The sequence below is a fragment of the Populus euphratica genome, unplaced genomic scaffold (genome assembly GCF_000495115.2).
Source record: "Populus euphratica unplaced genomic scaffold, PopEup_1.0 scaffold30.1, whole genome shotgun sequence".
NCBI classification, from domain to species: Eukaryota; Viridiplantae; Streptophyta; class Magnoliopsida; order Malpighiales; family Salicaceae; genus Populus; species Populus euphratica.
Window position 1 is genome coordinate 1,175,111 of NW_011499869.1, and position 23,988 is coordinate 1,199,098.

The 23,988-nt window shown below is 35.8% G+C and overlaps 5 protein-coding genes across 9 annotated transcripts; 3 read left to right on the forward strand and 2 right to left on the reverse strand.

The window, feature by feature from the left end:
- Positions 1-1,913: 1,913 nt before the first annotated feature.
- On the forward strand, positions 1,914-4,811 carry LOC105126858 (RAN GTPase-activating protein 1). Of its 3 annotated transcripts, none has more exons than XM_011027872.1 (3): positions 1,914-2,042; positions 2,416-4,070; positions 4,445-4,811. In XM_011027872.1, the coding sequence occupies exon 2, from the start codon at positions 2,429-2,431 to the stop codon at positions 4,058-4,060; it is 1,632 nt and encodes a 543-aa protein (XP_011026174.1). In that variant the 5' UTR covers positions 1,914-2,042; positions 2,416-2,428; the 3' UTR covers positions 4,061-4,070; positions 4,445-4,811. The 3 variants fall into 3 exon arrangements, with proteins under 3 accessions (XP_011026174.1, XP_011026175.1, XP_011026173.1); XM_011027873.1 differs by having other exon boundaries at positions 4,455-4,811; XM_011027871.1 differs by lacking the exon at positions 4,445-4,811 and having other exon boundaries at positions 2,416-4,359.
- A 329-nt stretch (positions 4,812-5,140) lies between these two features.
- Positions 5,141-7,965, reverse strand: LOC105126859 (chloroplast stem-loop binding protein of 41 kDa a, chloroplastic). The gene is made up of 6 exons (XM_011027874.1): positions 7,512-7,965; positions 7,287-7,408; positions 6,577-6,679; positions 6,357-6,495; positions 5,823-6,100; positions 5,141-5,479 (listed from the first exon to the last, which is right to left on the reverse strand). The coding sequence occupies exons 1-6, from the start codon at positions 7,899-7,901 to the stop codon at positions 5,297-5,299; spliced, it is 1,215 nt and encodes a 404-aa protein (XP_011026176.1). The 5' UTR covers positions 7,902-7,965; the 3' UTR covers positions 5,141-5,296.
- A 979-nt stretch (positions 7,966-8,944) lies between these two features.
- On the forward strand, positions 8,945-10,869 carry LOC105126861 (uncharacterized). The gene is made up of 6 exons (XM_011027878.1): positions 8,945-9,099; positions 9,192-9,359; positions 9,450-9,572; positions 9,745-9,972; positions 10,065-10,229; positions 10,326-10,869. Exons 1-6 carry the CDS (start codon positions 9,052-9,054, stop codon positions 10,626-10,628), a joined length of 1,035 nt encoding a protein of 344 aa, XP_011026180.1. The 5' UTR covers positions 8,945-9,051; the 3' UTR covers positions 10,629-10,869.
- Positions 10,870-14,172, reverse strand: LOC105126860 (uncharacterized). 3 transcript variants are annotated; one of them, XR_842505.1, is made up of 6 exons: positions 14,037-14,172; positions 12,919-13,332; positions 12,736-12,819; positions 12,554-12,625; positions 11,052-11,526; positions 10,870-10,946 (listed from the first exon to the last, which is right to left on the reverse strand). XR_842505.1 is itself a non-coding variant. In XM_011027877.1 (5 exons), the coding sequence occupies exons 1-5, from the start codon at positions 14,085-14,087 to the stop codon at positions 11,344-11,346; spliced, it is 735 nt and encodes a 244-aa protein (XP_011026179.1). In that variant the 5' UTR covers positions 14,088-14,172; the 3' UTR covers positions 10,937-11,343. The 3 variants fall into 3 exon arrangements, 2 of the variants coding, with proteins under 2 accessions (XP_011026179.1, XP_011026177.1); XM_011027877.1 differs by having other exon boundaries at positions 10,937-11,526; positions 12,919-13,263; XM_011027875.1 differs by having other exon boundaries at positions 10,937-11,526.
- A 2,168-nt stretch (positions 14,173-16,340) lies between these two features.
- On the forward strand, positions 16,341-23,001 carry LOC105126973 (uncharacterized). Its single transcript, XM_011028033.1, is given in 13 exon segments — positions 16,341-17,076; positions 17,314-17,781; positions 17,784-17,869; positions 17,984-18,058; positions 18,761-18,875; positions 19,363-19,502; positions 19,942-20,325; positions 20,327-20,590; positions 20,711-20,878; positions 21,215-21,442; positions 22,124-22,239; positions 22,575-22,815; positions 22,817-23,001. Coding segments are annotated over 13 exon segments (3,060 nt in total). The 3' UTR covers positions 22,856-23,001.
- The last annotated feature ends 987 nt before the right edge of the window (positions 23,002-23,988 follow it).

Sequence of the window (23,988 nt, forward strand, 5' to 3'; positions counted from 1 at the left end):
TCATGTATTTTCTTAAGAATCACGAAAAAGGTATCTTTTAAAAAAATTGAATTCTGGAAGAGTTATTTTGAGTTCAAATTAGCATTGAGTTGCTTCTTTTGCGAGGAGAGGATTAGATTGAAATACAAAGAACCAAAATAAAAATAACAGATAAAATAGATAGAGTTTTGAATTTTATTTAAAAAGTTTATTTTAGCCTCTTGTATTTTTTAGTTAATAGGTGGTTAGTCTATCTAGCTACGGGGAATTAAATTTTTCTATAAAATTTTATTTTTTAATTTTTAATTTTTTTGCGAGAGAAGAGAGAGATTTGCTAGATTTTATCATAAAAAATCATTAATGATGATTATTTCAGCTATCAAAATAATTAATATTTAGTATCAATAAATTTCATTTAATGAGAAGATTTTATTGTATGTATTAGTTTTGTTTTTCTTTAATTTGCTCGATGGGACAAACTTCACTGCGTGAAGAATTTTGAGTTTTTTTAGTTTTTTTTAGATCTTATCAGGCCATAAATATATTTATCAAATGTTTCATTGTATTTCATCAAAGTTTTAAGTTAATAAATAGAGATTTTTTTCAAAAATAAACCTCTAATTTTTCAATAACCCTGGTCACCGGATTCTACACAGGACATCTTGTCTGCTTATTGTTAAAAAAAAAAGTGAACAACCCCTTTAATAGATTTAACATAAATATACAGATACGGGTCAAGTAAGCATGTTTAAAGGCCTATGCATCTAAGTTATGTTTGAAGGCCAAGTGCGCATCCGAGATCCTTTCTACTTCTATTTTATACTGTCATTTATAATTTGGTAAAATAAAATAAAATAATGATTTAACCTAATAGAATCAACGAGCTATGCCTGTGTTTAACATGTTAATTTTCATTATCCATTCTATTATTATTTTTATTCAATGCATTTTTGTTTGTCAATTTAAAAAATAAAATTTCATCATTTTTTCATTTTACTTGAAAAAACAGAAAAACACGCAATTTCATTATTTATAGTTAATTATTTACTTTTGCTATTTAGACCTCATGTATTCATCATGTTTTTTAATAAAACAATCCATATAAAAAAACCAATATTTTATTTATTATCATGTAATTAAATAAAATATATTTTAAATTAAAAATTTTACTGTGTGTAACTGGCGTTATAAATTTTATTTGTTTACTCAAGCTCAACTAAGCTCAATTAGTTTTTTTTTTTATAAATTACCTCTGAAAATTTTGCAGACAAACTTAATTAAACCAAATGAATTTAATATATTTTTATCTTAGCATTAAATAAAAATATTATTCAAGGTTAAAATCTATTTATTTTTTTAATGAGATATTTTTACCAACATTTAAATTTTGATTTGCACTTAAAATAAATCTTGCAAGTGCAGCACGGCCAATGCACCAGTAAAAAATCTATGCTCTTCGGTGATAAGACTGCCTCAAAGGATAAAAATGGACACATGTCTTTTACAAGGGAAAAGGGCCGAATGAACAAAACACGGTCAGCCCAGGTGGAAATGCCCATCCAGCCTCTAACTGACAGGTCGTCAAATCAATTGGACAAAAAGAGGACAGTCTCGTCATTTACCACAGAGAAGAGAGAGCAGGAAACCTACAGCTCTTCGCCTTTCCCAGCACTAATTTTAAGCGACGCATGATTTGAGTTCCCTCCAATTCCCGCAAGCTTACCTTTTTTTATTTTATTTTGTTCTCTTTGTCCTCTGCACCCTGCAGCTTGACGATTACGCTTACCTTCAAATTTATTTATTTATTATTTTTTTTAAATTAATTTTTCACATTAAATTATTTAGAAACATTAAAAAAATATTAATTAAAAATAAAATTTTTAATTTTTAATTTTTTTTAAAATACCTTTTTTTTTTAAAAAAAAAAATACAGTTTTGCACCATCACTCCTCGGCCTATCTTAAAAATTACCGATTCCCTTAACCCCCGTTTTTCTATCTCCCAAAAAACAAATAGTTTCTCCGGAAAAACTAGGGTTTGTACTCGTGCTCGCTTCGTCTCAGGTACTCACTCACCATTGCCTCTCCTTCCTCCAAAGAAATCAAGGATAAGCTTCAATTTGGTTTTTTGGATCCGTGGATCTGTGTGGTTTCTCTATTTTAATTTGGATAATATTATAAATTACTTAGTCTTAAATTAATGTTGATTGGATTTTCAAGGTGGCTTTTTGGTTTTGGAACTGTATTTGCTGACAAATTAATTACTGTGTATTTTATTTATTTATTAAAGTTACTGTAGTCTTATAACTCACAAGGAGGAACATTCTTCGAAATTGCTAGAGAAGAATGCCCCCCTGTATTGCTTATCAAGGACTGTTATTTAGATTAGGGCATGGATTTATAGATGATAGTAGCTATGGTGTGTGTATGTTTCCAGGTTACTTTTCGACATGGATTCTGCAACACAGACTTTGCAGCACCGCATATCTGTCAAATTGTGGCCCCCTGGTCAGAGTACAAGGCTAATGCTTGTAGAACGGATGACAAAGAATTTCATTACCCCATCCTTTATCTCCAGAAAGTATGGGTTGTTGAGCAAAGAGGAGGCTGAGGAGGATGCCAAGAAAATTGAAGAGGTGGCTTTTGCAGCTGCAAACACGCACTATGAGAAACAGCCGGATGGTGATGGAAGTTCTGCTGTGCAGATATATGCTAAAGAGTCTAGTAGGCTTATGTTGGAGGTCCTCAAAAGGGGGCCCAGAATACAGGAGGATGAAGAGGTGGCAGCAACAGCCGATAAAGGTGCGGCTACTCTTGCGAACGTGTTTGATATATCTGGTGGCCGGCGGGCATTTATTAGTGGAGAGGAGGCTGAGGAGGTTTTAAAACCCCTTAAGGTGCCAGGAAACTTGTATACTAGGATATGTTTCAGCAATAGAAGCTTTGGCTTGGAGGCAGCCCATGTCACAGAACCAATCTTGTTGTCCATAAAGGATCAATTGACAGAAGTGGACCTTTCGGACTTTGTTGCAGGAAGATCGGAATCAGAAGCTCTTGAAGTGATGAACATATTTTCTTCAGCCCTAGAAGGCTGTAATCTGAGGTATCTGAACCTTTCAAACAATGCCTTAGGCGAAAAGGGTGTCAGGGCTTTTGGGAAACTTCTCAAGACCCAGAATAATTTGGAGGAGCTTTATTTGATAAATGATGGTATCTCGGAAGAAGCTGCACGAGCTGTTTGTGAGCTGATTCCTTCAACCGAGAAGCTCAAGGTCCTTCATTTTCACAATAACATGACTGGAGATGAAGGTGCAGTTGCTATTGCTGAGATGGTGAAACGTTCCACTGCACTGGAGGATTTTCGATGTTCTTCAACAAGGGTGGGCTTGGAAGGTGGTGTTGCCCTAGCTAAAGCTCTTGGATCATGTAACCATTTAAGGAAGCTTGATCTACGTGATAATATGTTTGGTGTAGAAGCTGGTATTGCTCTGAGCAGGTCTTTACTTGCATTTGCAGATCTTACTGAAGCTTACCTCAGTTATCTTAATTTGGAGGACGAGGGGGCTGAAGCACTTGCTAATGCTTTAAAGGAATGTGCACCTTCATTGGAAGTTCTGGATATGGCTGGGAATGACATTACAGCCAAAGGTGCTTCTTATTTGGCTGCCTGCATTGCGGCAAAACAATTTCTCACTAAATTAAATCTTTCTGAGAATGAACTGAAGGATGAAGGTGCTATTTTGATTGCCAAGGCAATTGAAGGGGGCCATGGCCAGCTCAATGAAGTTGATTTGAGCATTAATGCAATTAGACTAGCTGGGGCAAGGCTCCTGGCACAGGCTGTTGTGGATAAGCCTGGATTTAAATCATTAAATATCAATGGTAATTACATATCTGATGAAGGGATTGATGAGGTGAAGGATATATTTAAGGGTTTGCCTGATGTGCTTGGAAATTTGGATGAGAATGATCCAGATGGAGAAGATCTTGATGAAGATGCAAAAGAGGAGGATGAGGATACTGACAGTGAAGATGAATTGGAATCAAAACTCAAGGGACTAGAAATCAAGCATGAAGAGTAGTTCATCGCAGGTACTTTACTGCCTTGGAGTTCTTATATTTGAAATTCATCCATGGACCATGGATAGTTTTGGATTACAAGCCTTTTCTGTATAAGGTAGTCCACTGCGATAACATAGGGTAATAGATTTATCTATTGTAGACCAGGGCAGAGAAAAGTACTGTTCATTCAGATATCAAACTAGCAAATTTACTAGCTGTAGTTTTAATGTGCCTGGAATTGGATTAGTTTTAGAATTTGCAAAACAATGTTGTATTGTTGCTGGCAATGTTTTATCTTTCATTTTCTAGTTGCTTTATGTACTCGGTGCTTCCCGTCTTTTGATCTAGTTTATGCTTCCTTTCTTGACATTTGAAATACAATCTGCGCATGAAAATATGCATAGAATGTTACAGGTACAATCAAGTTCAAGCTAGACTGTCATTGATGAAGATCCAGGGGCAGACGAGCTTTCTATCCATGATCACACTGTTGAGCTACTATTGCTGTCATCACACATATAGGGATGCCGGATTTTGCTCTGAAAGTTGTGTCACTACCCTTTGCTTAAAACCATGGTTTTAGCTAACAGAGAAATTATCTTGGCAATGCTTGTTATTTCCTTCTCAAAATTCTTTAATGAGGATTTGAGATGATTAATAACCTGGACGGGTCCCTTGTATTTAGCCATGGCAGAACATCAGAATCTCATTAGAAGCAGACCTGTAGTAATCAAAGCCTAATATTTTAGTCGTGATAAATTTTATTTTATATCAAGGCATGAATTTCTGAAGCTTTTATGAAGATATATTGCAAGTATAATTTTGAATGTTTTTTTTTATTATTTTTGGGCAGAGCAACACGAGTTTTCATCTAAACATTTAGCATTTGAATGTTTTTTAAAGTACTTTTATTCTTGAAAATTTATTAAATTGATGTTTTTTTTTTTTTTAATGATTTTGATATAAAGATTTCAAAATTATCAGAGAAAATACTTAAAAAAACATCATTTTTTATTAAACCTTTCATGTTTTTTTATGATGTTTTTTTTTCATGCGAGAGCTACTCGAAAAGCATTCACAATTGCATTATCAAACACACATTAGACCTATAATCAAAGCAGAATTATATTAGCAGATGAATAATTTCTTAATAAATTAAATAATTCTTGACAAAATATAGAACAGAGATGAGAGATAAAATGCAGCTCCTACAGCCATCTACAATGGGTAGGTAGATTTTTTATCGTGATTATTATTCACGCGGCTACTGGAACTTTGAGTGACTCTAGTATTTTGTCATCAATCTCGAATTGCATTGGCTTCTTGTCTCGGCCAATCTTAACATACTCATCAAATCGCTCTTTCAAGTCTTCAGGAAGGTTTGTGGTACCCTGCCATCCCAATATTTCCTTGGCAGCTCGTGGTTCCGCATAGAAGTGCTGCACGATATACATGGGCCAATTATTTAGGCCATCTATTTGCTCAAACAGTTGCAAAGTTCTGGTGTAAAGAACACATTAAGGTATATTATATGGCTTCCAGTATAAATTCTACAGCAACTTGAGTAATATGATACAGCTGAAGCGCATCATTTGGTGTTTTCTACAATCTAATTACTGTTTTTGTTTTGCCATGAAGTATATAAAGGGGCTAGTGCACGCAGGAGGAGATGAAATTGTTAAAACTGTCCAGTAGAATTGTAAGTGATGATTCAAGGTGGACAAATAATGAACTGAAGTAATTAAGCGTGTAATTCATGATGAGATGAAAATAAGCCATTACCATATTTCGGAAAGGAAAAGCTTTCTTTGCATCAATTCCAACAACTTTTGGATCGTAATGCACAATCTCTACCGGTAGACCTGCAGCTTGTGCACAGAGTTTGGCCATTCCATCCAGGGTCACAGCGCGGTCGCTTACACAGTTGAATATCTTGCCAGATGCAGCTTCTGGGTTCTCTACTGCTAGAGTAAGCATGGAGGATAAGTCCCTGGCATGGGCGATATTAGTCAGTTGCATCCCAGAGCCAGGGATTGGCACTGGCCTTTTCCGGACAATTCCTGTTCACAGAAGATCAAAATCAGGTTTTCTCATGGACAGAAGTTAACAGCTGGGAAATTTTCCAATATTTTTTTAATAAAAGTTTTAATGATAGAGAAGTAAAGAATTCGACACCATTGACATAAAACAATCGTTGGCAGCTGTTAAAATGAAACTGAAACGAAATCACATCAAAGATAATCGTAAACTCGTATTGCCTCCACATCGAGGCATTGCACAATACCCCTATCGCCTAGCTGCCTACTTAGTACTTACGATCAAAAAACCACTCCTCACAATCTTTATTGTTTCCAGACCCAATCATGTATTGTGGACGGAATATAGCCCAACTACTGAAAATCTCTGCTATGTATTTCTCCACCCCAACATGTCCAGCATCAGCTTTAACAACATCCTGTAATGACGAAAAACTCAGTCAAGATCAGAAGGTTCCAATCTATTTGAATGCTACTGGAAACATAATACACAAAGTTACCCCTTCAACATGAGGAGGTTCATCGGTTGGTTTGTAGATTCCAGCACTGCTGATGAACATGAACTGCTGCACACCAGCACTCTTGGCCCAGTCTACTACAGGCCTATGCAGGGAGAAAAACAGTTGTGATCAAAAGAGAAGCTGGAACTGTATATACTTGCAGGATACATCTTCCTGGAATTATGATTGTTAAACAATCAGCACAAACACCACAAAGTTACTAATCCCTTAAAATTCAACAACCATTATAAGCCCGTAGGTATTAGATGCTAGTTTTTGCTTATTCAAATTGTGAACTGTTTTCTCATCTTCAGAATCCCACAGTCAGTTCCTTATCTTCAATTTTGCCAATCTCATAGCTATAAAATATACAGAAGTATTCGCTGACCATGTCAATTCCCAGTACCCTCAAATATAAAATCCTGCAATCAACTCAGAAATTAGTAATTAGTAAACATGCTAAATGCTTAAATTCATGAACTTCGAGCCAAATCCATTGAATAATTTGCAAATGGGCCATTCCCTAACTGAAATATTCCACCATTTCATCCTTCAGCATATTGCTTACAGTCCCAAATCAGAAATTACTAAAACCACCGAATTATGGAGTTGAACATAGTGGATCACATTGCAAATTAACAACATGACATGCCTCGCCTACATGTTTAAATACTAGTTACTCGCTAGCAACGAGAAATATAGTAACAAACCTCACAGCATCCAGGTCCTTGCCATTGTTATCCAGCACCACATCAAATGCTGCTCCTTCCACAACCTTCCCTACCTCCGCTGGGTTTCCCCATACTGTCTTCCCTCCAGCACTCACAATTTCCTTCAAAAGCAAAAACCAAGCCCCAACAGCCAAAGTTAAGAAGAGAATTTCCCAGATAATTATAAGCCACGCGTATCTGTATATTCTGATTTTTAGAACTTACTGAGAACCTACTGAACGGAGGCTTCTTCATTTTGTCAGAGCTCTCTTCACCAACAGTCAAGATAGTGACTTCATGGCCAGAACCCAAGAGCTCTTTAGCAAAATAGAACCCAATAACTGCATGACCACCACTGTTCGTATTAACTATAAGGACCTTCTTTTTCTCTGCAGCACTAGCCTTGACTGTGAAAGAAGAGGTAAAGAGGCGTCTTGAACATATGGGTTGTGCAGCAAAAGAAGGAGATATTGAGAGAGAAGAAGAGAGTGGGGATAATTGCGACAAAGAAGAAAGAGAGAGGCGTGATGAGCATAAGAGGGAAGGATGAGAAAGCCTCAAAGCTGGACTGGAGAAGGTGAAAGAGGAGGATGATGGAGGAGCAAGAGTAGCCATAGACTGTTGCCTTTTTTATTGTATGAGAATTGAGAACCAGCAGTTCTTTGGACTTTGGAGATAAAGGTAACGGCCGGACTTTTCATTTATTTTATGCAGTTAATTTCCCAGGTAATTTCAATGTTACAATTGAGATGATTGGTTGTAGTTAATGAGAAAATTTACAGAGCGAACCATGAATGTGATGAGTTCACCGTTTATTTGTTAATGCTATCCATGTATTTTTTAATAAAAAACACCATGACGGCTCATACCATAATTGTTGTGTTATCCATGATTTTAATAAAAAATATCGGAGATGGTTTGTCATTAGCATGGCTTGGATAGAAAAATATTTTTACATAAAAAAATTTAGTACTAAAATGAATTTTTAAGTTAGAATTCTAATCATTTGAATATATATATATATATATTAGAAAATTTTATCTTTTTTTATGATATAAAAAATATCCAATTATTAAAAAAAACTCTAATATAAATTCTACATATTATATTTATTTTTTATTAATATTAATATTGATGTTATTTTATAAATACCTCAATTAATTTTACCGGTCCTAAAACTAAAAAGATTTAAATTCTTAATAATTAAAAAGTAAATTTAAGATTTAAATTTATTTTTATCTTGTTTGAATGTTGCCCGTCAATGCCTCCTCATGTTTCTTATATTTATCTTCATGTCTATTTTTCTCATCCTAAAACAAATGGATATATTCTCATAATCTAAAAGGCATTAATTCAAAGTAATAAAAAGATATTTATATTTGTCTTTAATTTCTGTAACTTAATAATCACTACAAGTAAGATAAGTTAAAGTGTGTCATGTTCCAAGGAAACGTTGGCAGGAGCTGCTACTTTACTTTATTTACCCCATCTCACCGGATCTTAAATCGCAGATCGCAACCGTTGGATCAGAAAATGAGAGCCCACCTGGCGCGTTGAAAAAACACAACTGCTTTAAATGATCTCAAAGGAGTGGACCAGGTCCGTACACTTTTTAGATAGTCCAACAAGACAAAGACAAGATCATTAAAAAAAATACTTCAGATTGATTTTCGAACGTTAGCCTAAGATCGGTGCCCTATCCTTTAAATGCCCATCATCACCACTATTAGTCTCTCCTCCTAAGAAACTAGCCGTTAACCCTCTCATGGCTGCTTCAGTGGATTCCCCATCCCCAGCTGCCCACCTCAACAAGGTATCCCCCCCTCCTTCCTTTTCTCTTTGATTCTCTTCTTTTAAGCCGATTTCTTACACACTAATTTTGTTTACATTGGTTGCTGATTAAAGGAGTCTACTAGCTTGATGGTTTCGTCTCCTCTGTTTAGCCCGGATTCAGACAAGCGTTTTTGGAGCGCTCTGCGCAGCCGTATGGGCACGCTTCTTGAGAATCGGCAACGCCATGTCTCAATTGGTCAAGATCAGCTCAATCTTGATCCTTCTTTTGGCAAACATGTGGTCTGTTTTAACTTTTAAGTTTCATCTTTCTTTCCATTGATTCTTGTTTCGATTTCTTTGTATCCTTAATCCAGACGGTTTTTTTTACAGAGAGTTGGTGAATCAGATCGAGCTAAGAGAATGAAGGAGGATTCGTTGCTTCTCCTAAGAGGGTTTGACTCCATTTCTCAAAACCTTTCTCAGCTCTCTGATAACCTGGACAATGCTCTTCAGGTAGATGGCAACTCTTTTTAGAGTTTTTAAACTTGTTTACTGTACCTGTCAAACTTGGTTTTGTCTCCATAAGAAATATATTTTACCTGCTTATCCTGGAGCTGTTCTTTTCGATCAGAGAAATTCTGGTTCTGATGTCAATCTGTTACTTCACTGTTTTCTCTGTTTTCAGGGAGCTAGACATCTAGCCGAACCGCCCACATTGAGAGAAATATTCCACAGTGTACTCGAGGACTCCGAGATCAAACGAGAAGATGAAGAAAAGCTACAAAATGAAGAAGGAAAGAAAGTATTGAAGAGGAAGTTTGACCCAGATGACAGATCAGAAGATCAAGAAAATGATCTTCACAAGGGAAACGGGCAATGCCTTGAGAATAAAAGGCTGAAGAGAGCCAAAAATGTTGGTTTCTCCTTTCTGTTTAGTGCTGTGTTTGATCTGTTGCATGCTATCAAGTTCTGTGCTAATTGCTATTGCCCTTTGGTGTTCTGCAGCTGGCAGTTTCCATGGCAACAAAAGCAGCTGCACTTGCTAGGGAACTGAAGTCCATAAGATCCGATTTATGTTTTATGCAAGAGCGATGCGCTCTGCTTGAAGAGGAAAACAGGAGGATTCGAGATGGATTCTGTGAAGGGACTAGACCAGAAGAAGATGATCTGGTAAGCCCTTGATGTACACCTCAAATTGACTAGGTTATGGTAGAATAATTGTGGTTGCAATTTTGATCAACACGATATGCCTATACATCGACGCAGATGAGGCTTCAAATGGAAGCACTACTTGCAGAAAAATCCAGATTAGCAAATGAAAATGCTAATCTTAAACGGGAAAATCAATGCCTTCACCAGCTTGTAGAGTACCACCAAATCACGACACAAGATCTCTCTGCATCCTATGAGCAAGTTATACGTGGAATGTGCTTGGACTTTTCTTCTCCATCATCCTCTATCATGGAAGACAATGAAGATGACTGTGAAATTGCAAAAACACCTCAGAAGAATGTTTTTGGATTTGCCACTTCATTCGATGAATCCAGTTACGAAGGAGGGGATGAGTAAATAAATAAGGAGAATAATGAGAGGCAGCCACCGGTTGTCAGTAATTTGATCAGGGTTCTTATTTTAGTTCCACTTGAACTGTAAATTTTTGTCAGTGTTTTTCTCTGTTAAAAACCTTACACCAGATGAAGCCCCATGGGTTGCTTGATATGTGGATCCTCGGTGCCTTCCCCATGTACGATGTAATTTTGTTCCCACTATTATCATAATGAGAATAAATGGGGCTGTAAGGAGGGATTCACTACGCGTATATTTTGTTTATCCATCTCCTTCACTAACAGCGGAACCTCAAAAGTGAGCAATAGAGTGTATATAATACTAAATACTATAATTTATCAGAACTGTTCAATTCCTTTGAGTGCCCGATGTTGCCATTCCTTTGAGGGATAAAGTGAGCAATAGAGTGTATATAATACTAAATACTATAATGAACTTATCAGAACTGTTCAATTCCTTTGAGTGCCCGATGTTGCCATTCCTTGTGAGCAATATAATGAACTTATCAGAGCTGTTCAGTTTCTTTCATGGCTAATCAAACAGAGAGTTGCTGAAAAGTGAAGGATAAAAACACCTGCTGCGGATAAACGGGCGCGCGCAAATAATACACCGACTTGGAACCTCAAAAGTATTGCTTTGATAAAAAAAAAAAGAAGTGATCGTGGGCTCCTGATATTCTGTCCAAGAGCCCACTAGTTCCATCGAAGCAAAACAAGGACTACGTGAGATTGTCAGAGTGTCCGTTCCCTCTTGTTTGCTTGTCAAGTCTCTTTCTCTTAGTAGCAGTAACAGTTTCAGGTGCAGTAAAATTGCCATCAGTTGCTTCAGATGATAGTTGTGAGAGCAAGATCTCATTGAACTTCTCCAGCATATCACAAACCATAGGGTTCCCCTTCTCATACTACAGAAAACAAAATCATGTCAAAATGTGTGATCGTGACAAAAACAACTGCGTTATTTCCCCCCTTTCCATCCGTAAAGCATTTCTGGTTATGAAAAGGACGCAAAACAAGCACATCACAACTCAAGAAGAAATAAATAAGAAGGTAAACGCATGACCTATTCAAACGCATCAAATTTGCCAGCTGGACAGGTCATATACAACTTATATGAACTTAGCAGGGGAAAAGAAAAACTCACTGCTTTCAGGAAGCCAGATGGATTTTGAAGAGTGTGATTTGTTTCAGAGAATTTTTTACAATTTCAATCCTCAGCGCTAACACCACTTCCATCTCAAAAAAGAAAAAGAAAATAGATAAAGAAAACAGAACTGGCCTAAACCCATGGATTGGTGTCACATGCATCTGCTATTCGTGTATTCAAGAACTCAAGCAAAGAAGGATGGAGGGGGGAGCAGAGAGAGACTAGTATGATGCCTGTAAACTAATGTATTTCTGTCTCACAAAAAAAAATGTGTAAAGAAAATAGAAGTAGCCCAGAATTGATCTTGCATGCTTCTGGTATACATGCATTAAAGAACTCAAGCAAAAGAGGGTTGTCATGTTGTCTAGGCAATCAGTGAAGTGATATGGACATCATGAAGAGATATAGAATAAACAATGAAAACTTTAAAATATTTATTTTTAAAACACTAGTAAAAGAATGTATAGAACCTCCACTTTGCTACATACATTTTGACTGGAAAGAAATGATCCCAAGATGTGCCCCAAGCCTTTACACAGATAACTATTACCAAAAACTTAGGAAATTCCAACATACATGAAACCACCCGTACTAACTCACTCAGCAGTGTCAACAAAAGCTCATCAGCAGATAATGAAACTTTGTCACTACAATGAAAAACATTCAATTTATTCCTCAATGTATGGGACATTATAATGCTTCTAGAGAATGGTTACCTCTCAATATTCACATCTACTAATAAACAAGTCCAGTTAAAACATAGACAAATAAAGGGAAAAACATACTGCTTCTATTTTGCCAAGAGCATTTTGTAACTTCAAAGTAAGCTGATAATTTTCCTCCATTAAGGCTTCAACCTACAAAGCAAATAACCAAAAAATGAAATCCAAGAATTAAACTAAAAATAATTAAGGATGATAACATAACAAAAGAAAGGATTCTCAACATGCCACAGGAGTAAGATCACCTTCTTTTCGGAATCAATATACAAGCTTTTATATGTGATATCACCCCCACCGCTACAGTTCCCACTAAAAGAGTTCTTGGTTGCCTGATCCATAGTCAACTACTGTTACATATGGATTAAATAAAAATGGCAAAGATATAAAGAACAAGAAAGCTAATTACATCCCAGGTAATAACTTAATACCTCAAACTTCACATCTGTGGTATTACGTTGCACCTCTAGCATTTTCAGAATATAGTCTACTTTTCCTTCCAAGTTTTTGCCCATCAAAGTAGGCTCCGGCAATTCTGCATCCACAGGGTCCTCTTCTTCTTCGCTTCCACTGAGAGTTATCTCTTCAATGACACGCTCAATATCTTGGCTCTGAGTATCCACAGCTGAAGTTTGAAGACGCTCAGATCGCCTAACCTTGGCAGGGGTTTTCCTTGCTTTCTTTTTTGAAGATGATTTAGCAAAGTCTGCTTGCATTTGAAGGTTCAGTTCCACTCCCTCCAAGGAAGAATTTGCAGGCGGTTTCGAGCTTTCAGGCTGCAAGAAGGAATTGCTATTATTGTGCTCCAAGTGCACCTCTGTAACAGTAGGAACCGTACTCTCAGCCTTCCATCAAAATCAAACAAATCAGTTCAAAACTGAATCAAATCAAACAACTAAACATTTCAAGGAACTGTAAGAATGGCAATACAATAAACGCTAAATGGTGATTTTTCCAAAAAAACAACACTATAAGGGTGGACACTTCAAGCCTTGCACATCGATAACGAGGCTAGAATTTGAAATTTCCTCTATGCCACATATACGACATTTGTAATTCAAAACCACAAACATTAACAAAGGAAAATCATAGAATAAAACAAGCGCAAAGCTAAACTATAAAAACCGCCTTTTGGAATAGCGACTTTGTAACCCCGAACCATGATTACATAGGATGATTATCAAGCAATCGCAAGATGCTAAAAAGAAGAGAAGACGAAGGGTCATTGCATATTAACAAACTTTGTCGTTTCCAAGCTACTTCTCAATATCCAATTTAAAAGATGAAAACTTTAACCAAAAACATTGACTACATAGAAAAATGAGTAAAATAAACCGGGACATACAAAATACGAACTGAAAACAGGAAGATAAAAACAATTTATAAAAGAGAAAAACTAGTCTTTTGGAAAAAAAAAAAAAAACAAGTGAAAGACAGGACGAAGAGACCGGAAAACAATATAAAGAAAAGACATAGAATCACTTGGTCTACGGGCATTTGTTAAAAGGGGGGAAAGGGCAAGCATGTTGTTGATGGTGGTTAAACTTACGACATTAACCCTTTCTTTGAGCTTGACAAGAGCATTGGGTTTCCTTCCCATGGTGTTTCACTCACGGGCAAAATGCTTTGGAGACAGTAGAGAAGAGGCGTCAGATGAGGTGACTGAAAGAAGGTCATGCGTTACTGTTGCCCTTACCTATTTAGTTCCTGCGCCCTTATTTATTAATTAGCTCTTTCTTTTTTTTGTTTTTATTAACATGGGTGGCCGGCCAGCTGACGCGCACCACGACTAATCCCACAGTTCACTGGACATCCTGCAAGCCTCAGTAAACAGTTTAGGCACCGCGGGGACGACAGGCGTACCACACAGCAAGGAGCTAGCAGAACCAGAAAGGACACCACTCGCCAGCCCCACTCCCACGGAAACTCGAACTGAGGTTCGAAAGAAGGCGAGCAGCGCTGACGCCACTGAGCTACAAGCGGCTTGGTATTAATTAGTTATTTTCATTGTGTGTGTATAAACACCTTTAAGCATCCATTACAATTTAAAAAACAAACAATTTAAATTACAGGTAATTTATTTTTTTATCACGGTTAAAATAATTTTTTAAAAATAATTTTTTAATATATTTATAAATAAAAATTACTTTAAAAAAATTCATTACTTTACTTTTAAATATCTTTTTAATCGGTCAAAATAACTATAATATCTTCACATATATATTTAATACAAAAAGAAATAAAATAAGAAAGATCTCTCTCAAAAACAAATTTTTTAATCTTTTTGAACACCATTTCCCCTCTATTTAAAAATTTCTCTTTCACATCTTTCCCACATCAAAACTAAAATCTTTAAAACTACTCTTCTAATACCAAAATCAAACCTGTTTATATTAGCAACAAATATACATTTAGAAATCCATTCGAGGAAAAAAGAATTTGAGTAGAGAAATAAAGAAATAGAGATCTGAGAGAGAATCAACCCTTACAATTTTCATGAGACTCATTGGAATCAAATATCAACTACATAACCTAGGAGATGACGACCCATTTTGAATTTTCCATGTGCTACAGCAAGGAGGAACAAGAGCTCGAGCATATATCATATTATGGAATAAACATGGTCTTGTGTTTTTATCGAGTCTCAGTGTTATTCTGTCTATTCGGAACAGCAGGAACAAATTAACACTTTCAGGGGCCTTCGAGTTGCTCTTGATTGTCGGAATGGTAAAACAAGAAGAAGACTTTGCTGCATCTGGTCAGGGTTGGAGATTCATAAACTGGCAATTGAATCCCCACATCAATCTCTTACATGGAGAGTCCAGCCAATTTCAGCGCAGTGTTATTCATGGATATCTTACTAAAAACTTGGAAAAATTGCAGAGATTAGAGCGGCCTCTGTACCAAGGATAACAGAATGCATCAACGAAGCTTTGCTTCGACGGCTTTTCCCCCTTGGCTCGGGTATGTTCCGGCCGAAGCACTTTGAGTTCGGTATCTAGCAAGGTCCCACCTTCTCCAAGCTTGTTCTTTTTTTTTTTTTTTTCCCATAATAATTGCTCGAAACAAAATCCAAGGTTGTTATCTCTTAATTTCTTAACAGGATAAAAAATCTTCTAAGTATCAAATTAATATTATGTTAAAAATAATGTATAAATTTTTTTAATAACACATTATATTTTCAATCATATATATATATATATATATATATATATATATATATATATATATTCTCATTAATGCTATCAAGATAGTACCGAGACAATATTATATAATATTATACTTTATTTCTCCTTCTAAAAAATACTCATAGATTATAAATATAAATAGACTATAAATTTTTGAAATAAAAAGTTTAAAATCTCTATTTTTTATTATATATTTATTTTCAAAATATTTTTTAAAATTATTGTATTTTCATCAATCAACTTGATTAAAAAAAATAAAATAAACACCCAGATTAAGAGATTAACCAATTATTAAAGATATAAATCTTATTTTTCAAGGTACTTAGATTTTTTTTAACATTATTGAATGTAACTAATAAAAAATTTAAATTTATATCATTGAAAAATACATATTTAAATTTATTTAATTTTTTATATTATTCTTATCATCTTCATCCTAGTCTCTGAAAAAAAATAAGTAGATAATTATTTTAAAAAAACTAGTTTTAATATTTTTTTAATATAATGAATTAAAGAAATTAATTTAAAATATTAAATTTTATTAAAATCTCTTGGTTAAATTCTACCCAAACTAAAGCTTCAAATTAAGTATACAAACAAAATGCAACCGTAAATATTTTTTATAGTGACTATTAAAATTGTTGAAAGTTAGAAGTTAGAACATAATGGAAGAGCAAATTGAAACCCCTTATATAATTAGAGGACTTGTACGTAACTTTTCTCAAACAAAACAGCATGACAGGTTTGATCGAGGTTGTCGAAGCTTTGTCTTCAAACTTTCCTTCGCAAACAAAACAGATACGATTGCACAAATTCATAGCAAGAGACAAGCTTCCTCCGCCTCCCCCTCCCACTTCCCGTCTTACACTCTTTCTCTCCCATTTCACTTCCATGACACGTCTCCTCTCCCTCCACACCCCAAAACCCTCATTCTTTCTCATCCGTTTCCCTCCTCCCCTTCCCCCCTCTTTCGCTCGCTTCAAATCTCCCCATCACCGAACCCACCATTTCCCTATCCTCTCCAACAAAAACAGTTCACCAATCAAAACTTTCCATATCAACAACAACCACCACCACCACCAAGAACCCTTTTCCCTGGCGGTTACAAACGCCCCGAAATTAAAGTCGCCAACATTGTCCCCCAGCTGGACTCCGAGGACGTCATTCGTAGCGGAAGTGAAGCGTCGGATTTGATTGATAAGGCTGTGTCTAAGTCGGTAGGGATTGTGGTCCTCAATGGTGGCAGTGATGGTGATGGTCGTGGTGGCAGAGGGAAGAGCCTTTACGAGGCAGCCTTTTTGGTGAAGTCAGTGGTGAGAGATCGTGCTTATTTGTTGATTGGAGAACGTGTTGATATAGCTGCTGCTGTTAATGCTCGTGGTGTTGTGCTGTCTGATCAAGGTCGGTCTCGCTTCATTTATCCATTTTAAGTTTAGTTTCCACGATTCCTTTCTTTTCAATGCCTCTCCAAATTAATTTTATGATTATTGTGCGTACTTTCTTTATTTGCATATGGTTTGAGTTAGTATTTGAAGTGGATTTTGTAGAGAATTGTGTTCATTCTGGTTTAATACATGTAATGGATGCTTGGAATAATTCTTGTATGGAAGGGTAATGTGTTTCTTTGTTGTTTTACAGGGCTTCCTGCCTTTGTGGTAAGAAATATGCTGATGGGTTCTAAATCTGAATCAGTTGTTCTGCCTTTAGTAGCCAGGATTGTGCAAACACCAAATGCTGCATTGAATGCGTCAAATTCTGAAGGTGCTGATTTTCTTATACATGTTCTCGGCCTAGAGAAAGATTTTGATGTAGAAATGAGCTCTGGATTTGGGAATGTGAATATACCAATCTTTTCCCTTTATGCTTCTCGTGGGGAGGCCAAAGTGTCCATGGGAGCATCAAAATTTGTCAATTTTGGTGCTAGTGGTTTAGTTTTGTCATTGGAAGATTTGAAGTTATTTAGTGATGATGATTTGAGTCAAATGTTTGACACTGCGAGTGCAACAGATAAAAAATCTCAGGATGAGTTCAAAAGCTTCAGCAAGCTCAAATAATTGGATATGGAAAATGATATTCATGAGAAAAAAACAGTGGCAGGCTTTGTTAAATGGAGGATAGAGAAAAACAGCTCATAGAAAAAGAGAGATCAATATTGCTCGAAGCTATTGATGTTATGCAGAAAGCTACTCCTCTGGTGATCTTTTATTTAAAAATTTAGCATTTGGATGCTCATGTGATAATCTACATACTTGTCAATTCTTTTTCTTGCTTTTTAAGCCTGAATGAGCGTATTGGACTTGAACGACAGATGGGGGAGCTTTCACTTCTCATTGATGTGGTATCTCGGATTGATGAGCCATTTTTACTGGCTATAGTGGTAATTGTGTGCTGAACTTCAACAAATTCTGGTGCCAGGGATATACATTGGTACTAGCTCTACATTTTTTTTTTATAAATCTTTACTATTTACTTGAAAAGATCTATAATTAAAATGGTCGTCAGTATTTTTCTTGTAGTTTTGTTCAACTTCTTAATGAAGAAAAACAATTGTGTCAAGTTTATGTCTTGACTTTCATTTGCTTGTTGCATGAGATCAGAGCATTGTTTTATGTCTCAGGGTTTCCATTTTTGTTCAAATAACTCCATGAACAAGCTGACTAAACTGTTACATTTTGGCCTTTGGGTGTTACCTTTGTTGTTTTTCCATACCTTGTTCAATCAAATCACGGGTCAATATGCCTTTTATACTTTCTAAGGATCCATTTCTTGTTCTTATCACTCCTCAACCCTACCCTCTATCTAGGTTGGACCTAGCATTCGTAAGTGAAAATGTTGCACTAAAACCCTTCTAGAGAAAGGCATTGACATTAACATTTTTCACTTTTAGCTTTCCTTGATTTTTCTCTTCATATGCTTTTCTTAAAAACTTTTTCTGTAATAAACGTAGATAAGTTTGTTATCATGAAAAAAAAAATACTAAGATTCATATAGAGATTGGTTGGTTTTTGGTGTCGTTATCTTTATGAACATGCTGCCAAAGGTTTTTGTTCTCCCATGACGGTTTGCCTTTATTGATACCATCCAGGGTGAGTTCAACTCTGGGAAATCAATTGTTATTAATACACTTCTTGGAAAAAGATACCTTAATGAGGTTGTTGTTCCTACAACAAATGAGATAACTTTCTTATGCTACTCCAAGAGTAATTCTGAATAGCAACAACGCCATGAAAGGCATCGAGATGGTCACTATATATGCTACCTACCAGTTCCAATTCTTAAAGAAGGAAGTCTTTTCACTTTTCATCTCACTTGAACTCCTGAATTCAGTTCTGAGATGTTCTATATAAATTCCTACTTGGGTCATCTTGTTTATGTCAAAATGCAAGGTTCCAAGGTATTTTATGCATAGGGATCCATAGGCAGAACTACCTCTTTTCTTTGCAAAAGCATGAAATTTGTGTGTTTATGATCAGTTTAGTTAACATTCAGCTGCAACCATCCTTTTTATGTGAACTTTTTGGATGTGCATAACCTTACAAGAAGTGTCTATAGCAATTTCTGCCATGTGCAAATGTAAATTTTCTTTTTACTTCTACAACATGATATTTTGTTTCCTGCGGAATTGCATTTCATACTAGTTGCTGCTTTGGATGCTATAGCTAATGCATTTTATTTTTTAATTCTTTCTTAAACAGATGAATATTGCTGATACACCAGGGACTAATGTCATTCTCCACAGGCAACAGTGTCTTGCTGAAGAATTTGTGCCCCATGCAGATTTGCTTCTTTTTGTTATTTCTGCTGACAAGCCATTAACTGAAAGTGAGGTATGTGTGATTGTGAATGTGACATAGCAATATATGATGTTTTATAGTTCCGAAACACAGTGGATTTGAATGCCCTGACCCATGTGTTACATTTTTACTCATTATCCAGGAAAATGTTAGTAAGAAATGAGTTACTGAAAAACTGCATTTGAACTCCTCAATGCCATCCAAATAAGATTGAACTACATCAAGGTTCTGTTGAAGGTACCTTCAATTAGTTTTGAAGTGAATTTTGCTGAGAAAATTCCTAGTATAAAGGTGACCTGGAGCAATATAAATCCAAACAATTGCTTCATCTTTGGCACATGCATATTAATATAAGATGTGGTATTAATATCAGCATCATATCAAATTTGTTTTCTCAGTGGTTAAAATATCTCTACCAGTGATTTGTTGCTTCCAAAAGTAATTTTGGTCTCCCTCCTGATATTATTTCCAGGTTGCTTTTCTTCGTTATATTCAACAGTGGAAGAAGAAAGTTATTTTCATGTTAAATAAATCTGACCTCTATCAGAATTCCAGTGAGGTTAATTATATACTTTTTTCCATATTATTTTTCAATATTTCTTGTTATCCACACCACTCAAGCTACTTACAGGAGTCTACTTTTGTTTATGTGATTTTATGTAGCTCGAGGGAAGCTATATTGTTCATTAAGGAGAATACAAGGAAATTGCTGAACACTGATGACATGATATTATATCCTATATCTGCTCGGTCTGCTCTTGAAGCAAAACTGTCAGCTTCTTCTCATACTGGAAAAGAATACTCTGAATTATTGGTTTCTGAATCTCATTTGAAATTCACTAGATTCTATGAACTTGAACAGTTATTATATAGTTGAACAGTTCTTATATAGTTTCTTAGATGCCTCAACAACAACAGTAATGGAAAGAACAAGGCTTAAACTTGAAACCCCAATTGTGATTGCTGAACGTTTACTTTCTGCTTGTGAAACTCTTGTGAACCAAGATTGCCAATATGCCAAGCAGGACCTAACCTCTGCTACAGAAATAATTGATTGTGTGAAAAAGTGTGCTACAGAGTTGGAAAATGAGAGCATCTCATGGAGGAGAAAAACTATGCTGGTAAGTTTTCCAGAAAAGATGTTAATACTCAGACTCACACTATTGAATTAGATGTAAATTTGTGGTAATTTTTCATGAAATTATACCATCTATGTGCTGAACTGATGGATGAAATCGAAGATTGACGTGACAAAATCTCATGTTTTGGAGCTCTAAGATTCAACCCTACAATTATCAAATCTTGATCTTGTTGCTTCATCTGTATTCAGAGGAGAAAAGTCTACCACAATGCTGACCACCTCAAAGATTCAAAATGATATAATTGGTCCTGCACTAACAGATGCACAAGTGAGTTATTGTTTCTTACCTTTTCGAGGACCTGTGTTGATGATGCTTTATATTTGTTACTATGCTGTATTTTAACATGTATTATCTTTCATCAATCATTTTTTTCCTCTTTATTTATTTGGAAAGCTTAAAATAATTGCTATAGCCATCTGGGGCATTTGGCTGATTCTTAGTCTTAAGGTGGCCTGCTTCTCTTAGTGGTTCATTTTAAGATCCACTAAAACCTTTCTTTCCTTCAATATTTAATTGGCATCTTTTGTAACTGCATATCCTTCAGAATTCTTTGGCTTTAATTGCTCATTCACTGTTTCTTGTTTTTGTTATTTTGGCTTACAGAAATTGCTTGGAGAATACGTGATATGGTTAAAATCAAACAGTGCTCGTGGAGGGAAACTATACAAAGAATCATTTGAAAAATGATGGACTTCAGTTGACTATCCAACCTCCCAGATACATTTAGAAACCCATTATTTGGCGAAACAAGTTGAACTCAGCATGAGAGTGACACAGGACTTCAGTGCTAGGGTCACTTCAAAGCTATTTGAAAAACAAATACACGAAGTGGTTAGTTCTAATTTTTTGTGGTCATGCGCCAAAATTTCTTAAGTTGCTTTTAGACAATTTTATAACCTTGTTGAGCAGAAGCTGCATCATTAAATAATTAAACAGTCTGGTATAGTCTGTGTCAAGACATATATATTTTATTTAAACACAAACAATTTTCATGCTAACAAACTATGATACCTTTTGTGTCATGAGAGATTGATAACACTTGATTTTCTCCATTCTCTATTGCATGAGTGCAGAATCTGGTGTGCATTGGTGCATTCTGGGATTTTTAGGAAGGTGGAGCCTTGCACAAAATAACAAATTTGTCTGCTAGCAATTTACGAACAACACATTATAGCCTGGATAATTTCTGGTGGCAGTAGTGGAACCTTGGATGAGATAACAAAATTATCTGGGAGCAATTTTCGAATGACACCTTGTAGCCCAATTAATTTCTGGTAGCATTATGTGTTTGCATTATAATCTAAAAGCCCAACTCATGTAATTGGAAAAGAAAAAATAAGGGCTTAGGTTCTTTTATGAACTGAAGTATCGGCTCTTTTATGATATTTCAATGGGATTCCTTGTAACTTTTATCTTAGATGCAGTGAGAACTTCCATCGAAGAAGTTCCATTTTCATTTTAGTCAATTTGTTGGTCTTTGTGCCTGAGATCAAATGTTCTCTTTGATCTTAGTTCCTTAGGACTTTTGGCAGACTAGGAGCTGCTAATTTATCTGCTTCACTTCTGACATCAGTACTGCCTACGATTTTAGAAGATCTTCTTGTTCTTGGCCTTTGCACTGCTGGAGGGTAATGTTATTTCTTTCCTTTTTCTTGTCCACATTGCTAAAGTGTACTTGCAAATATTTTATGTTCGTGCCTTATTTGCATGATTGATATCATCAAATTCTTTGAAGACATCGTTCAAACTTATATTTTCTGGCTTATTCCCCTAAATTTGAACTTGAATGGCTGGTTGTTCATATTTTCACTCTGCATTTGTGTCACGAGTCCTTGTATTCTGGATCCATATCAAGTTATCAGCAAGCAGTTCTTGTTATTATGTCTTTTCCTCTGATGATATCTTTGAATCCAAACATGCAATAAGGTATTCAATATCTAATTGAACCTTTGCTTTATAATAGGTTTGTAGCAATTTCGACTTTTCCAGCCCGTCGGCAAGCAATGGTAGACCAGGTAAATAGGATTGCAGGTTGCCTTGCAGGTGAAGTTGAAGAGGCCATGCAGAAGGATCTCATGGAAACTGTTGGAAATTTGGAAATCTTTGTAAAAACTATTGGCAAGCCTTATCAAGATGCAGCACAAAAAAGACTGGGCAAACTTTTAGATCTTCAAGAACCATCAAATGTTGATAAAAAAACATTGAACACTACGCATTGAAATACGAAATGTTCATGTATCATGACAAAATGGATTTAAGTTTAAACTTCATCACCTGCCAGTTTCCCTCAGCTTTTTTTTTTTTTTGGAAGCAAGTGCAAAGCTATTATAGTACGAATAAAAACACTGTTTAGCAAATCTATGCTAATGGTGACTTCAGTTTATTGATTATCAATTGAATAAAAGTTGTGGAACGCCCTGCTTGCTTGGGTTGAGAAATCTCAGCATCAGCTTCTCACCACAACAATATCTAAATGCCGACCATCCATAAAGTTTGTCGTCGGATTCTTGTAGTGATCTTTTTTATTAACAAATGCAGCAACCAGTGATTTCGTGACATCTCTGCAAGCTTTGCGTGGTTCTTTTTGAAAATCATCAAGGGACAGTAGCACGATCACTAGAAGGACGAAAAGGCAGCTGCTACTATAATGGTCAAAAGGTATGAGAGAGTGCGCACCCTTTTTTAATTACGCCATGAATTTTGATTCCTCATCGTCTTTCTTTGTAAAGATCTTATTGAAGCAGCGATTGACAAATAGCCATGCATATTTAACAAAGTTAAATAAACAATCAGGGGATTAGGGCTTTCGTGCATCTGGGGCCAAGGCGATAGACAGACATCATGACTTTTAGACGCCCTTTTGCCTTTAGGGTCTATCCTTTACTTCGGCCAATCTAAAACAAAAGCATACCAAGATTGATAGCGAAAGCAAATTTGATGGCTGGGGCTGAGAGAGAGTGTGTAAACGGCACATATTCTTTGGTCTCCCACACTGCTAGGCCTAGCACATGGACACCTTTTCTTGGATTCAGAGAACGATAAAGGCTTTGTTCAGGACCGCCAATGAATATATACTACTAAGATTCCCTCGTTCATGCTAATAGGTTTGGTATCTAGCCTTGCTCAGTTGGAAACTGCTTTTAATTGCTCGATTCAAAGAGCTGGTTTACTAAAAATAAAGAAGAAAAAAGCATGCGTGGTTCATTATCTCAACAGTGTATAGTGGATGATTTAACAAGAATATCACAGAATAATCTTCATATTTATACTAACACTGAAGGATTAAACCTGGCTATCCCATCGCCTCAGCTTTATTAAGTTCTTTATTATAGTCTTCATGATGACATTTGATCATTTTGTTTGATGAGGGTGAAAAA